This window comes from Cervus elaphus, chromosome 11 (assembly GCF_910594005.1).
Source record: "Cervus elaphus chromosome 11, mCerEla1.1, whole genome shotgun sequence".
Taxonomy (NCBI): domain Eukaryota; kingdom Metazoa; phylum Chordata; class Mammalia; order Artiodactyla; family Cervidae; genus Cervus; species Cervus elaphus.
Window position 1 is genome coordinate 71282192 of NC_057825.1, and position 15689 is coordinate 71297880.

At 42.4% G+C, this 15689-nt stretch overlaps 1 protein-coding gene and 1 long non-coding RNA gene across 21 annotated transcripts in view; one reads left to right on the plus strand and one right to left on the minus strand.

Annotated features, from left to right (window-relative positions):
- The window catches only part of NRXN1 (neurexin 1), a 1160507-nt gene that overhangs the window by 693725 nt on the left and 451093 nt on the right, over nt 1-15689 (plus strand). Inside the window, exon 1 of one of the 20 annotated variants that reach the window (XM_043918051.1) lies at nt 825-2135. The exons of 16 other annotated variants lie outside the window; for them this stretch is intronic. In XM_043918051.1, the coding sequence (XP_043773986.1) occupies nt 1892-2135 (244 nt within the window). In that variant the 5' untranslated portion in view covers nt 825-1891. Of the gene's footprint in view, nt 1-824; nt 2136-15689 lie in introns of those variants that run through there. 3 more of the 20 variants (XM_043918050.1, XM_043918049.1, XM_043918048.1) reach the window with 3 other exon arrangements.
- LOC122703651 lies at nt 10890-11123 on the minus strand. The gene is made up of 2 exons (XR_006343550.1): nt 10973-11123; nt 10890-10922 (listed from the first exon to the last, which is right to left on the minus strand). It is a non-coding gene; the product is annotated as an uncharacterized LOC122703651 (long non-coding RNA).

Here is a 15689-nt window from a genome sequence, read left to right on the forward strand (position 1 = left end):
AACAAACAAACAAAAAAGGCCAGCCACTAGTCATGCCATAGTTTTTCTCTTCTTTTAGAAACCAGGGGACCGTTTTAATCATACTTCCATATCCTGTCTGCTAGCCTCCAGTGACTGTGGTCGTCCTGGGGCTAAGTCTACTTGCCATGCTAAGATTTTTACTCTCAGGCATGTGTTGTCTTTTCCAGGACACGTGGCTTCAGGTTAAAGATTCTTCATTTCACCAATAGAATATAATGTCCTCTCTCCGTTAGGGGCACTAGATTAGGAATTTTTATTTCCTGATTTATTGGTGTTATTTTCCTTATGAAACATGATAATAGAAAAGCAGAACTCCACCCATATAAAAGATCATCATAACTGTGCTTCTACAGAAATCTTGGGGGTTCTTAAAGAAACTCTAAAATGTTGGACCAAAACACAAGCAGTCTCATTCATACTGTTTCTGTCGTCCTTTCTCAGCTGTCTCCTTCTTTCTCTCTTGTATTCTCTCTTTTTCTGTCTCTTCCTCAACCGCCAGATTTACTCATTGTGTAGTTTGGCTCCCTGCACTACTGCCTTATATGAGATATGATATTGTAGTAAGACCCAGGGCTCTTTGTTATGTGTAATATGTGTAATTAACAGATCATCAAAACTAATGCTTGAGTAGATGGTGTCAAGCCATATTTAGCAGATTTGGTTTGAACACCTGGCAGAACAAGTTTGGTCCAATAAAAAGAGCCGAATTCTTTCTCTTTTAAGAGCTCTCAAGACACTGGTTACATCTAAACCATAGGGGTAGGGGAAGGGTGCCGTTTACCGTTGTAATTCAGACGGCGGGATCACCTGGCGGAGGAGGGAGAGTTGCCTTTTAGGTGTTCCCCGCATCGCGGTACACGTGTCCCTTTGATGTGTGGAGAATGCTTGAGAGAGGCAAAGCAGGCAGATTTTTGTGGGAAGCCAGACCAGCCTCCCTCGTTACATAGGCTCGTCCTCTGCATTGCATCCGAGCTTCAGTGATTTGCTGTTTGGAGACTGCAGATTTGCATAGAGCCCCTCGCTTCGCCAGCTTGTGTGGTTTTTCTTTTTTTTTTTTTTTTTTTTCTTTTTCTTTTGCTTCTCCCCCCCCCCCCCCCCCCCCGACTCCTTTGTCTGCTTCTGCTTTTCCCTAGCTCTCTTTCCCCCGTTCGATCCCTGCTTCTTTCGTAAGGGTGCACTCTTCCCGCTGAACCCCTTGCCGGGCGTAAGTGTCAGGAGGCGGCGGACGCGGAGATCGCCTCGGGAGCAGGCGATGCGCGCCGCTGCTCCGCGCGCTGCCCGGGGGAGGCTGGCGCGAGCGGGCGAGCCGGCCCGGGCTGAATGGAGCGAAGGGGCGCCTGGAGTCCATGGGGTCTGCTTCTCCCTTGAAAGGAGGTTGGGCCGGCGAAGTGGCCTCCTTGGTTCCCACACACAATGCTAAATGGATTTACCTAGTGGATTCGCGGTGGATGGCTGTCATGTAGAAGTGAGGACCCTCCGGGAGGAGCTTTAAACCATTTCCCCGCTCCCCACCCCGCGGCACGCACTCGCCCGAAACTCTTTGGGAGTATCTCTCGAGAACCTGGAGCCCTGGAAATCTGGGAGCAGCCTCCCGCTCCGCACTTGCTGTTCGCCGGGACTGCCTTTCCGGACAAGCCCCTATCAGCTGCATTCGCCTCGGCTATGTTTCGGAATCTTTGGGGTGCAAGGCACGGCGGACTCCAGGACCCCGAGAAGACTGTCCGAAGGAGGGAGAGGATGGGTGCCCTGGCGCGGTGAGGCGGCCGGCCCTGCAGCCCACCCTGAGCTGCCCGCTCCCCAGCGCCCTCTCCCCTCCCCGCGCCCCAAACTTTGCCTCCCGCGGCGGCGGCCCCTCGGCGGGCGCCCCGCCATGTACCAGAGGATGCTCCGGTGCGGCGCCGAGCTGGGTTCGCCTGGGGGCGGCGGCGGCGGCGCGGGGGGGCGCCTGGCCCTGCTCTGGATAGTCCCGCTCACCCTCAGCGGCCTCCTAGGAGTGGCTTGGGGGGCGTCCAGTTTGGGAGCGCACCACATCCACCATTTCCATGGCAGCAGCAAGCATCATTCATTGCCTATTGCAATCTACAGGTCACCGGCATCCTTGCGAGGCGGACACGGTGGGTCTGCGATGCCAAGTTCTCGCGGGCTACTCCCTCGCCTCCCCCTTCCAACCCCGCACTCGCTTCTCGGCCCTTAAGGCTCGGAGAAATGGGAGCGCGAGAGAGGGAGGTGCATTTGGGTGTGTTTGGGGGGAGCCACTTATCTCTTTGAAGACAATAGAAAGGGGTTGGAGGAAGGCGTCGCGGGTGTTTGTGGTGAGGGGTGGGAGGGGCGTTCCTTGTCGGGGGGTGTCGGGAGAGAGATGTGGGCCCCTATTAAAGGACCATCCCTCGTCGGCCGCCTGGGCCCCGCGGGAAGGGGGCGTTACTAGCGAGAAGGTCACTCGGTGTGGCCGAATAGGGACCGAGCTCTGCCCGGGGGCCTGAGCTCCCGAGAGCGGAGCGCTCCGCCGAACCTTTTGTCTGTGCTGTGTGCGGCCCCACCTCCTGCCCATTCTCCCTGGTCTGGGGGAGGGAGAGGTTCCAGCCCGCACATTCCTCCAAAGAGTACCCAGACTGCAGTGATGTTGGAGGTCCCGGGACTCACTCAACAGGAGGCTATTTCCACTTGTCCCCACCTCTTCTCTTAATTGGAGAAGGTAGGAGGGTGATGGAGGCACCCTCTCTTAATGATTGCCAGCCCCTACCCAGTTTAGAGGGGACCTCTGAACCCCATCCGCTTTCCCCCATCCCTCACACTCACGCGCTTCTTTTTTGATCATGTCTGAAGGCTGTTGGGATAAGGGAGGTTCCTGTGTCCTCCTTCCTCAGAGTATAGTGCTCCCCAAAGAGGGCAGGTGGGTCAGTGCTGACTGGTATAATTAAGCTAGGAGGTCTGCCTGGAGGAGGAGAAGTTAGAACTGAGAGAATTGTTCTCCTCACCGGGAATTCCTTTGTAAAGAGCAGAGTATGGAGGAAAGCTTTGGTTGGCAGGTTTCTTCTCCAGAATGGCCAGCAGTGTAAAGCCAGGTTCCTGGCATCTTCAGATAAATGCCTATTTCAGATTCTCTGAGTTGCCAAAAAATAAAACATCAGCATTGTGTGTGTGTGTGTGTGTGTGACTTCCCCCAGTCCCAATTTTTCTTTTCCCCTGGTGTAAAGTCTGTTACTTTAAGAAGCAAGGTGAAAGTTACAGACACTCTTTTTACATCTTTTTCTCCCTCTTCTGCTTGCAGGGCCCCTTTCCCTTTCAGACCTGGTTCCTCACTGAGCCCTTTACCTCTCCCTAGGGAATTCCTCTCCCCCAGCAGCTGCTAGTTATAGCAGAATGGCCCCTTCCCCAGGGAAGGTTTCCCACCTGGAGCCAGTTCTGGTTAGATGTGAGAGGCTACAGCCTAACCCAACTGAGGAGAACAGATCCCCTGGGCATCTCCTTTAGGAGTGGCTGAGACACTCTCACAATGGGCCCGGGAATCCCTTCCCTTCCCTCTCCCAGTTCCCTCTCTAGGACTCTCTCCAGTTCGGCGTGCCTAGGATGGAGACCTGAGGATGCCTCCAAAGGGTTTTTTCTTTTTTTCTTTTTTTTTGGCATAAAGGAAGGAAAGATCCCTCTGAAACATGAAGGAGTTGCCTAGCTCTCTCCCTTGCCCACAGTATCCTGGGAGCTTGCGACTCCCTTTCCCGGGTGCAGCCCTTACCCACTGCCCGGCCTTTGTGCAAAATTGTGAGAGCCCCCAGGAAAGGAGGCGAGCACTGAGGCGAGCCCGGGCGCGGGCGGGGCAGACAGAGCGTGGGTGGGTGCGGTGAGCCAGGCGGGGTATGCGAGGGGGTGGGGCGCCCAACTGGACCGGTGGGGAGCGCTTGGCTAATAATCTTATATGCATATTAACTTCTCCTTTGCTGTGGCTCTGCCTGTCTCCCAAGGGATGTGACTGAAATGGGAGGGCACCCGGGGGTTGTGGGAAGAGGAGAAGACCAAGGGGGCCCCGCCGCGGAGAGGCGCCCTGGTCCTCCTACCATTGCAGCTTTTGCCCCAGTCGGGCGCCCTCTGCTGGTCTCTGTAAACACTTCCTTCCCACCAGAATGTAGTGATTCTGTGCGTGAATGAAAAACCAGGCGATCTATCGCTGGGAAAGGGAAAGGATGGATGGATGGTGGAGGGAATTGTGTGTGAGCAGCAGTTGGCATTATTATTTTGAGTCAGAAAACTTTCTCTTTCCGTCGAAGGTTCTGTTGTCTGGTCATACTTGTTTCTTTTTGAAACTCTCACACCCTTCTCACATGTACCTTCGGGAGAAGCTTTCTGATTTTTTTTTTTTTTTAAATCAGGGTAGCAAACTTACCAGTCAGTAGCCAACGTCCACCAAATAAAAGCAGCTGTGGATTTTTCATACTTACTCTCTTCCCTCCCTTGAGAGAGGGGATAAACTCTGTCTAGAGAACAACTGAGGCATGTTAAGGATGAAATTAGCCTCTGAGGGTGGAGGATGGAGAGGCAGGAGTGAGGTGGAGATGCGAGTGAGGTGGGGATGCAGAGAGGCTGAGAGCAGAGCAGGCAGGGTGATGGCTTAAAAGAAACCTAATAAGAAAGAGGTGATGTTGAATTTGTTGGGTCAATAAACTCTCTGAATATTCAGCTAATTAGAGAGAGAGCCCACAAGGAAATAATCTCTGAGCCTCATAGATGAGGGCGAAGGAAAAGCACAAAGGTGAATGACAATATGATAAACTCCTGGCTGAAAATCAAGGCAGGTGTAAATGAGGTTTGGCTCAAAAATTGAGACTGTGGCAAATATACGTATATAGATGAACACACGAGCTACCCTGTTTGCTTATAATAGAATTTGTGGAATCATGAAACATTTTTCTCATAATAGGGAAAGCATGCATATGCTCAAATATGTAACAGAAAAATCATGTGTGGTGTGTTTAAGGGAACAAAATTGAGTCTCCCCTCTGTGTTTTGAAAACTGCTGGGTTGACTGTCCAGGTCCATTCTTCTTCATTTTCTCATCATGCCATGCTTCATTTGCACTATTAGGAGGTGTCACTTACAAGGATTGCGGGGTGCTGAAAGCACTCATCGCTACCCTGAGCATCTTTGTGCAAGCTGACCCAGTTGCAGAGATGATGATGAGGATTTTTTTTTTTTTTAATGAATATGAGAAGCAGGTTTTGAGATCACTGCAAGATCCCATTTTATTTTGCATGTACTTAAAAATATAAAGGTTGAAAACACCTCCACAGAAAAATTGAATTTTCCTAGTCAAATAAATGGAGAACTGTGTGACTGTAAATGATAAAAAGCAAGCCTGCTTGTAATTAAGACTGCTACTGAAAGCCAGCAAGAGTTCAGAATAAGCCAGTGTGTTCAGTTGGTATTGCTTTAGTGAGGTGCCATATGTGCTGAGCATAGAATGATGTCAGTGCAATGCTCAGGTTTTTATCTCTGCTCCTGGATTTCCTAAGTACCTCTGCATACTTTCAAAAATTAGCTTAGAGTGTCTCAATAATTTCAGGAGATAAAGGAAAGAGAAAACCATCATAGGAATGAGCATAGCAGCGCCAGCCGTTCTCTTCCCACTAGTATGAGCTCCGGAAATTTTACCGCCATGATTAGCTTATACTATTAAAGGGCTTTCCCAGAAGGGAATGTTAACAGATTTTAAAAAGTGTGGTTTATAATTGAGGTAGCCCAATGCGCTTCTATAAGGAAAATAATTGTATCTTAAGTTGATAACATTTCTCTTTCAGAGGCACTTTCATGCAGACACTAAACTTCTAAAAAGTATGGGGGCTTTTGGAGGCAGTTTGAATAGCCTTTTCCTTGTAGGGATACTGAGGCACACCACAGGGGCACCAAAATACACAGCCAAGTCTCTGGTTGGAGTCAAAGAGGAATTAAAATCAACTCTGCACGGCCCGTAGCCCAGAGCAATTGGAGGAGCTCAGAGCTTTCGAAACTTGAACTCCATGTGCTTTCATGGTTAATCTCTTGGAGTAGAAATCATTACAAGGACCCGGACTTCACATCTTGCTGCCAGCATGTATTAATGATAGTGGATACTGTGAGAGAAGCTCATGGCATCTCCCAGGTGTCTCATGGATCACTTCATTGATTCTGAGGAGGCTTTTGTTTTTCTCACAGTTGGGAGGGTGCTGTGTGATAGAGTGGTCCCTTTGCTCTTTTGTCTAGCAACCAAGAGAGTTAACAACGCCTTTCAAAATATACTTGATTTTACTGTGTTGAAGAACAATTTTGCTTTCCTGGTGATTGATTCGTATGTGTAACTCAGAACATTTTTAGCTATGAATATTCTGCGAAAGTAGGTATCCCTGCCCTACACCTCTTCCTTACTTTGGCTTCTTGGACAAAAGTGTGCATCTCTGCCATGATATTTTAGACAAGCTTGTCAGCTAATACTCCTGGAAGAACCCTTGAATTAATTATGGCCCAAATAGTCCAAGACTCTAGTGTCTTAGTTGCCCTTAACTTTAATATATTGATTTCTTAGATGGTTCATTCATTCCTTTGGTAATATGTGCATGTTTTTGTGTTTGTGCACCAGACATCATGACAGGTCAGATAACAAGGGGCTCCTTGGTAGCAGAGGGGAGAGTGGAGGAACTAATATACCCAACCATGACCATCAAAAATTTTTGCAATCTAGTTCCAAAAATAAGGCAAGCTATTGTTAGAAAGGGTTCATCTTTAAACAAACAAAACTTGCCCTTTAAAAACAAATAGCCTCTGAGCATAAATACAGAAGCTATAAACTTTATGTATATATAGAAATCATCCAGGGCTCAACATGAAATGATCTGATGAAAACATCAACATAGTGAATTTTAGGTACATCACTTTGCATTATCCTTTAATGTTAATGTTCCAGAAAGAGCTCCTTACACAATTGCTTTCCACCAAGTAGCTGCATATATTTCCTCTAACAAAAACATAGAGCTTTTTATTTTTCAAATAGAAATAAGGCTTATTTTGCAAATGTATTTAAGGCAGGGGATTCACTGATTTAAATTCACACTAATGTATTAACAAAAGTAGTTGAGGCAGCTTGGTCTGGTGAAGATAATTCTCAAAATCATTATCTATGTGAAAATTTGGCCACTGCCACTTTGTCACAATACATAAATTCACTAACTTCCTAATCCTCCCTAAGACTGTTTTTTCAACCTCACTTCAGTTCAGTTGCTCAGTCGAGTCCGACTCTTTGCAACCCCATGGACTGCCTGAAGCCAGGCCTCCCTGCCCATCACCAACTCCCAGAGTTTACTCAAATTCATGTTCATTGAGTTGGTCATGCCATCCAGCCATCTCATCCTCTGTCATCCCCTTCTCCTCCTGCTCTCAGTCTTTCCCAGCATCAGGGTCTTTTGCAGTGAGTCAACTCTTCGCATGAGGTGGCCAAAGTATTGGAGTTTCAGCTTCAACATCAGTCCTTCCAATGAATATTCAGGACTGATTTCCTTTAGGGTGAACTAGTTGGATCTCCTTGCTGTCCAAGGGACTCTCAATAGTCTTCTCCAACACCACAATTCAAAAGCCTCAATTCTTCAAAGCTCAGCTTTCTTTATAGTCCAACTCTCACATCCATACATGACTACTGGAAAAACCATAGTTTTGAGTAGATGGACCTTTGTTGGCAAAATAATGTCTCTGATTTTTAATAATCTGTCTAGGTTGGTCATAACTTTTCTTCCAAGGAGTAAGCATCTTTTAATTTCATTGCTGTAGTCACCATCTGCAGTGATTTTGAAGCTCAAAAAAATAAAGTCAGCCTCTGTTTCCCCATCTATTTGCCATGAAGTGATGGGACCGGAGCCATGATCTTAGTTTTCTGAATGTTGAGCTTTAAGCCAACTTGTTCACTCTCCTGTTTCACATTCATTAAGAGGCTCTTTAGTTCTTCTTCACTTTCTGCCATAAGGGTAGTGTCATCTGCGTGTCTGAGGTTATTGATATTTCTCCCGGCAATCTTGATTCCAGCTTACGCTTCTTCCAGCCCAGTGTTTCTCATGATGTACTCTACATATAAGTTAAGTAAGCAGGTTGGCAATAAACAGCCTTGACGTACTCATTTTTCTATTTGGAACCAGTCTGTTGTTCCATGTCCGGTTCTAACTGTTGCTTCCTGACCTGCATACAGATTTCTCAAGAGGCAGGTCAGGTGGTCTGGTATTCCCATCTCTTTCAGAATTTTCCACAGTTTGTTCTGATCCACACAGTCAAAGGTTTTGGCATAGTTAATAAAGCAGAAATAGATGTTTTTCTGGAACTCTCTTACTTTTTTGATGATCCAGCAGATGTTGGCAATTTGATCTCTGGTTCCTCTGCCTTTTCTAAATCCAGCTTGAACATCTGGAAGTTCATAGTTCAAGTACTGTTGAAGCCTGGCTTGGAGAATTTTGAGCATTACTTTGCTAGCATGTGAAATCAGTGCAATTGTGTGGTAGTTTGAGCATTCTTTGGCATTGCCTTTCTTTGGGATTGGAATGAAAACTGACCTTTTCCAGTCCTGTGGCCACTGCTGAGTTTCCCAAATTTGCTGGCATATTGAGTGCAGTTTTTCAACCTATAAAATGAAAATACAATGAATTATATCTCAGTGAAGAATAAATAGGACCATGGATTTGATAAGTGCTCAGATGACAATAGGCCCCCCAAAAATGTTAAAAAAAATTTGTTTCTACATTTCGGTATTGTGAAGGGTGTTACAGTAAACATGGGAGTGATGACATATCTGCAAAATCCTAATTTCAGTTCTTTTTGATAAATAGATAGAAATGGGGTTGCTGGATCAAATGGTGGTTGTATTTATAACTTTTTGATTAACACCCATACTATTTTTCACAGTAGCTGTAGCATTTTGCATTCCTACTCATAGTGTATATGGGTTCCAGTTTCACTTCTTTGTCAAAATTTGTCTTTTTGATAACAGCCATCTTAACAGGTGTTAGGTGATATCTTATTGTGATTTGGATTGAATATATAAAGAAAACATGGAATATTCATTCAGCCTTACAAAAGAAGGATATTATTTAGTATGTTGCAATATGGATAAACTTTGAGGGTTATGCTGGATGAAATAAGCCAGTCTTAGAAAGACAAATGCTGCATGATTCCACTTACACGAAACATCTAAAATGATCCAATTCATAGGATTAGAGGACAGAATGGTGGTTGCTAGGGCTGGAGAAAAGAGGAAATGAGGTAGTTTCTAATCAACAGGCATAAAGTATCAATTACACAAGATGAGTAAGTTCTACAGATCTTCTGTTTAACATTGTGACTACAATTAACAATACCGTATTGTATACTTAAAATTTTCCTAAGTGGGTAAACCTCATGTTAAGTGTTCTTACCATGATAAAATGCACTTTTAAAAAATTATAAGAGATTTCTGAGCGAAGACATAGGCAGTGGGAAAAACCAGATCTTGAAATCAGGAATTCTGGTTCTCATTCAACCAATGAGTAAATGTGTGACTTCTGGAATTCAGTCACAGCTTTGGCCCTCACTTCTCTCCCAGCTCTAAATTTTGAGGAATATATTCTTCACATTTTGTAGATGTGACAACAGAACTGTAAATAATGTAAATGAACTGAACTCATAGAATCAAAGCGAGTTGGTAACAGAGTTGGAAGTAGAACCCTCGTCTTCTAACTCATCTTCCTCCTTGTTTAGAAAACTTCCCAGAAGCCTGTGCTCCGGCAGTGAGGAGGGGCTGTACTAGTTGATTCAGTTTTTCCTGAACACTGGATAACCTAAGGCAATTTGAACCTTGGTCCTTGAGAACAGAATATAGCAACTGAACTTAATTCCTATAGAGAAAACCATCTTTATACAGTCAGCTATCAGCCTCATTTACACTCCATGGTGTGCCTTCTATTAAGGAAAGACATAATTGTTTCTAGAGGTGTTAAGGATCTCAATAGTAATGTTGAGAGTGGCATTTTATATTGTTTTGTCATTCATATGCTTTTTTTCTTTAATTGGACAAGATCCTTTTCAACTATGAGTCCTAAGATTCTTTTGGCAATAAGGATCTCTTAAAATCCTCATACTCTAGCCTTTTCCCAGAACTTTATTGATTGTAAACATACTGTAACTGGAGACATTTTTGCAAAGACTGTATATAGACTCCTTAAGCCATCCAGTTGTCCTCATTAGGTAGAGCTGGCTTTATTAGCTGCTCAGGAACCCGGTGTGGGGGTCAGGCTCAGGGCCACTTGCTGAGTACTTACTTACTTGCCTGTCAACTAAGGTCCTAAAGAATATCTCTTAGAAAAGCACCTGCTTCCTTTAACGTGGTCTTTTAGCCGAGTTCTTTCGTGGGCTGTGTAGGGTGAAGCGACTTAGCAGCAGCAGCAGGGTGAAGAGTATTTCTCCACACCGAAATCGGTAATAGCTTTTTAAAACATTCCATTCCCTCACAAAATGCAAGAGTTTTATCGGTGTTGATCAAATAACAATGAATTCCATCAAGCTTTTGACAGAACTTAGTAAAAATAGCTGGATTTTATGTATATATTTCCACAGAGCCCTCATGTAAAGTGTCTCATTTAATCATCATCATAACCCTAGCAGGACTTATGATCACCGTTTTGCTGACAAGGAAACAGATTTAGAGAGGTGATGATTCTTCCAGGGTCACTTAATTAAGTAGCCCCAGTACTTTTTGCTTTCTCACTCCTGAAGGAGTCTTTTGGGCCTAGAAAAGAAAACAACAGTCTCAAAGGCCCCTTGCTGAATCATCTAACTTTGGAAAAAACAAAGCAGAACATTAGTTCCACCCTGATGCTCCAGGCTGGTTGCATCTATCTGGGACTTATCACCCCCTGTCCAGAAACCTTCCACCCCTACGCCTGCCCAGAAGACTTATCGCCCCCTGTCCGGAAACCTTCCACCACCTACACCTGCCCAGAGGGCTTATCACCCCCTGCCCAACTACAAATGTCATCTCAACAAAAGAATACTCAAAATATCCCGCCTGATTAACGTTTCCCTTATAGCTCCCACAAACCTCCCTATAAATATGAAGCCTCCCTGACCCCTCTTGGCGCTCAGCCTGGTCGTTAGGCCGACTGTTGCCCCTCCTTGCCTGAATAAAGGTAACCTACTTCCATTGAGGTCGTCTTTCCTTTTCTGCCTCACCTGAATTATACCTTACAACTCCAATATGTTAAGAGGCAGGGTTTTGAAAAGAATATGGCATGTGAATTTAGAAAACCTGAGTTTTGTCTCACTCTCATCATTTTCAAAGTCACTACTCCAAAAAAGCAACAAAATATTGTTTCTTCATTAAGAATAAACTTAACCAAAAAAGGTAGTTAACTCATATAGTTGTTAAGAATATCAGGTGAGTATAGATATGAAATTTATGTCTCCGTTCAGGTGGAAGAACTTTTAGTTAATATTGCATTTTTATATTTATCTGAAAAGTAATAATAAAGGGGGATGGATTAAAAAATAAGGACCATTATCAAGTTCAACATAAAGCACTATACTCAGGCGGTGGTAAATAATGTAATTAGCCATGTAATAATGATAAAACACTTTATGACTAAAATGATGATTCCTGGACAAACTTCCTTTTAATCACTAGCTATACATGCAGCCAAGAAGAACCTACTGTGTTTATTGTATGAGCTGAATATCTGTGGATTTGTGAATTGGAACTGAGGTAGAAAGGTTTTCCTCCAGTGTGCAGTCAAGATACTTGGTTATGTACATATTAAGTTTTACATGAAGCTTATATGAATCTTGTAGACATTTTCATTGCAAAACTCAGTATATTAAATCTTTTTGGGCTATGGGATCTCCAGTATAAATGTATTATATAATGTGACCCACAGTTCTTAAAAGCAAGGTTATGGACTTTGTGTTCATGTACATATTTGGTGGCTTGTTTTCCCATGCAACTAAATTGATGAACAAACATTATGCTATATCTCTGAAAATGATCATTGAGAAAGAAATAGACCTTTTTAGTAAATGATAAGGCAGTGGTTTTTCATGTGTGGTAGAATACAGGCAGTGACATCACTAACTTGGACACCGCTTCTGACAGTTACTTTGATTGTCTGAGTTGCCATTGGACTAACGTTGGTGCCTGTAATTATTTATGTGGTTCAGTCTGTCTTGGCTATTAGTTACCATCTGGTCATTATGACTACAAAATTCAGAGCTGCTAGAAAAGAGGAGTGGTATTTCTGATGCTTCTTAAAGCTGAAATGATTTTGAATTCATTTTAATTTTACATTAATTCATCTTAATTTTACATTAAGATTGCATTATCCATGTAGTTCCACAGCATGAAGCACATTGTTATGAGTGATTGTGATGATGTTCTAAAAAATGCATTTAGGGCAGATTTGGAAACTCACTGTCCTGGTACTCACATAATATTCAATTAGCACTTTTATTTGGCTAAGCAGCAGGACCTTTTAAAGAAATCTGTCATTTACATGAGGAACTTCTCTTTTGGATATTTCAAGAAAAATGCTCTAGTTCCAATCTATGTCATTTTATATGTAGTTATACTTTCAATTATAAGTTATATTACAAGCTAGTATAGAGAAATAATACCAACGCAAGACTAGTTTAAACACTTCTGGGGATTTTTATCTGGAAGGTACACTATAGAAATTAAACTTCCTTTGCTTTGCAGAACATTATTTAGTAGTCTACATATTTTATATTTCATATTGATTTGAAAATCTTGCCATTTTAGACTCTTTGAGCCTAGATACTCACTGTAAATTAATGATTCTCTACATTACATCTTTCCAAAATTGAAATAACAAAATATTTCTCAACACTCTAAGCTATGGACTTCCTTGAAGTCCTTACTTAACAGTTCCAAAATTCAATGTGCTGTATCAGTCCTTTTTTCATGTCTACTGTCAAAGTATTAACATATGCTGGAATAAGATGAATAATAAATGAATCTCTGTCAGCAAAGTGGTTAATTGGACATGCTGTTGTATATGCAAATAATGTATTTGGCTTCCCCACTCATTCTTTTCCTTGGGACTTGTCCTAAATGAGATAATAGAATTTTTGATGCTTCTCTGGACCATTTATCATACAGTAATCAAAAGTAGAACACTGCTGATGGGTTTCTGATAAGTGTGTTTATACAAAAGCTTTGTATTTTAGTAGATACACAAGGTATTGATCATCTGGGTGCCTTTGTAATGACAGTATTTATATAACAACAGTCTATTTGTACTTGCCAGTAACAAAATGCTTGCCTCAGTAATATTCGTTTTAAACATAACATTATGATTTTTTATTTTTAATATGATAAACAAAAATTTTAATTTCTACCCAAGAAATTAATTCAACTCTTTGTTAATAGCAAGAAAATGACTTAAATATTGCAGGGGTATTTTACTCTCCCAGTTTTCCCCAGGAAAGCGGTTGTACAGAGAAAGAACTAGGGCTATGTAAAGTGATAGCAAGTAACCAGTGACATAATTTATTTGTTTAATAATCCCTCAGTGCTTATTATATGTTGGATGCTATTCTAAGCCCTTAACAAAATATCAACTTATTTAATTCTCTCAACTTGGTGAGGCAGATAATGTTAACTTCCCTTCTACACTTAAAGATATTAAAGCAGAGCAAAGTTAAGAGACGACAAAGTGACAAAGCAGACGTCATGGGGCCTGCATTGAAACTGGAGCAGGCTCACTCTGAAGTCCATGTTCTTAACTTCCACAGTGTGCTGCCAACAGATATAATTTATCCTGACTGAGCATTCTGTTTTCTCCCCCAGCCTTTATCACCAGTGATACACAGTGGTACATAAGGGACCAACATGGATGACTATCTAGATTTACTTTGTTTAATTTAGAAGTCATTTCACTGAAGGTTTAGTGCCTCATCCTTATCTTCCAATTTGTTTTTAAGCATCTTTCTTCTTAACTACACGTGGCATCAAGCAGCCTCTCTGTGCCTCCCTTCCTCATCACTTGATTCGTCTGGACTGATTTATTAATCTTGATATCCACCACCACATCAAGAGTAAAGGAAGGGTTGATTTAAGATGCTTATTAATGTTTATTAACTTTTTTTCATTCTAGTTGGCAAATACGTTGCCCATCAAATTGATAGATCTCCTGTGATAATAGACTAATTTGCAAGTGTAGCCATGATTTACAATTAAAAGGAAACAGTTGCAATGTATGGGATTATGTGATTATATTCTCATGAGATGAAAGAAATACCTCTGTAAATAGTTAAATAAAATTGTATAGTTCTGAAGGCAAGATACAGAGAAAAGACTGACAATTAATAAACTAAGTATTTATCCTAATTTTAATTATGGTTTCTTAAAATAAAACCTTTAAAATTAAAAAAAAATTGTGTAGATTATATATGCATGGTGTTATATGAGTACATAATGAATTTAAGCATTTTTTCCCACTCATTTCTATTCAGACTATAAGCTAAAGCAACATTCAGAAAGGGTGGTAAATGCTTCGAAGTTTGAGTCTCTTAGCTACGTTTTTCTTAAAGACTCATTTGTTCCTCCGACTTTATGACAGCATTTTCATTCCAGTTTATTTGCTGACATTGCCCTCATCACACTTAACTAACACCACGTGTGTGCACGTGTGCTAAGTTACTGCAGTCGTGTCCGACTCTCTGCAACAGCCCGCCGGACTCCTCTGTCCGTGGGGTTCTCCAGGCAAGGATGCTGGAGTGGGTCGCCTTGCCCTCCTCCAGGGGATCTCCCCAATGCAGGGTTTAAATCCACCTCTGTTACGTCTAACCTGCCTTGGCAGGTGGGTTCTCTAGGAATTCCCAAGCAAGACTACTATAAAGGATTTATTTTTTGATATCTTTGTATTCACTAACCAACTAATTGACTTTGGACAAGTTTCGAAACCTGAGTCTCAGTTTCTTCAAGAGTGAAACAGGACCTGTGGTATCTACTCCATCAGGATTTGGGGAGGTCTAGACTCTTTATGTAATCATCTATCACAAGACTTGCTAAATGGCTGCTGCTGTTCAAGTGATAGATGAACCTCTCTCCACGTGGGTCCTCTGTTCTGTACTCAGTTAAGGAGAAAAAATAAGAAAGACAGAGGTTAGTTTTGAAAACAACTCTCCTCAATGTCTTTAAAACAGATTGTTCTCTTATCCTGCTAGATTGATTTGGTGGATTCCTTAAGTGAAGGCAATGGGTTGAAGGTGATCTCCTTTCCTGGTGTCTGATTAACCCAAAAAAAGGATTAACCCAATATCACAGATATTAACAAGAGGATATAATGCAGAAAACCAATAATTTTTATGCCCTTTGTCTACATAGGAATTAAATTAGGAAACCTGCATCAGGGTTTAACTGCCAAGGCTATTGGTGCATCTTACTGTTGGACCTTGTATTGTTCTTTTCCGAAATTCTTTTACAATTTAAATTAGGACTCATTAAGACACGGTAGGGGAAAAAAAAAAGACAGGGTAGGACTGAGAGGGCTTTAATAAGGGGGAGAGATTTAGGGGAAAAAAATTCCACTTTTTTTTTTTTTCCCCACTAGTCCCTGAAAATGTCAGCAAACACAATGCCATGTGTATCTGCCTATACTATAGCTGAAAAAGGTTTAGGC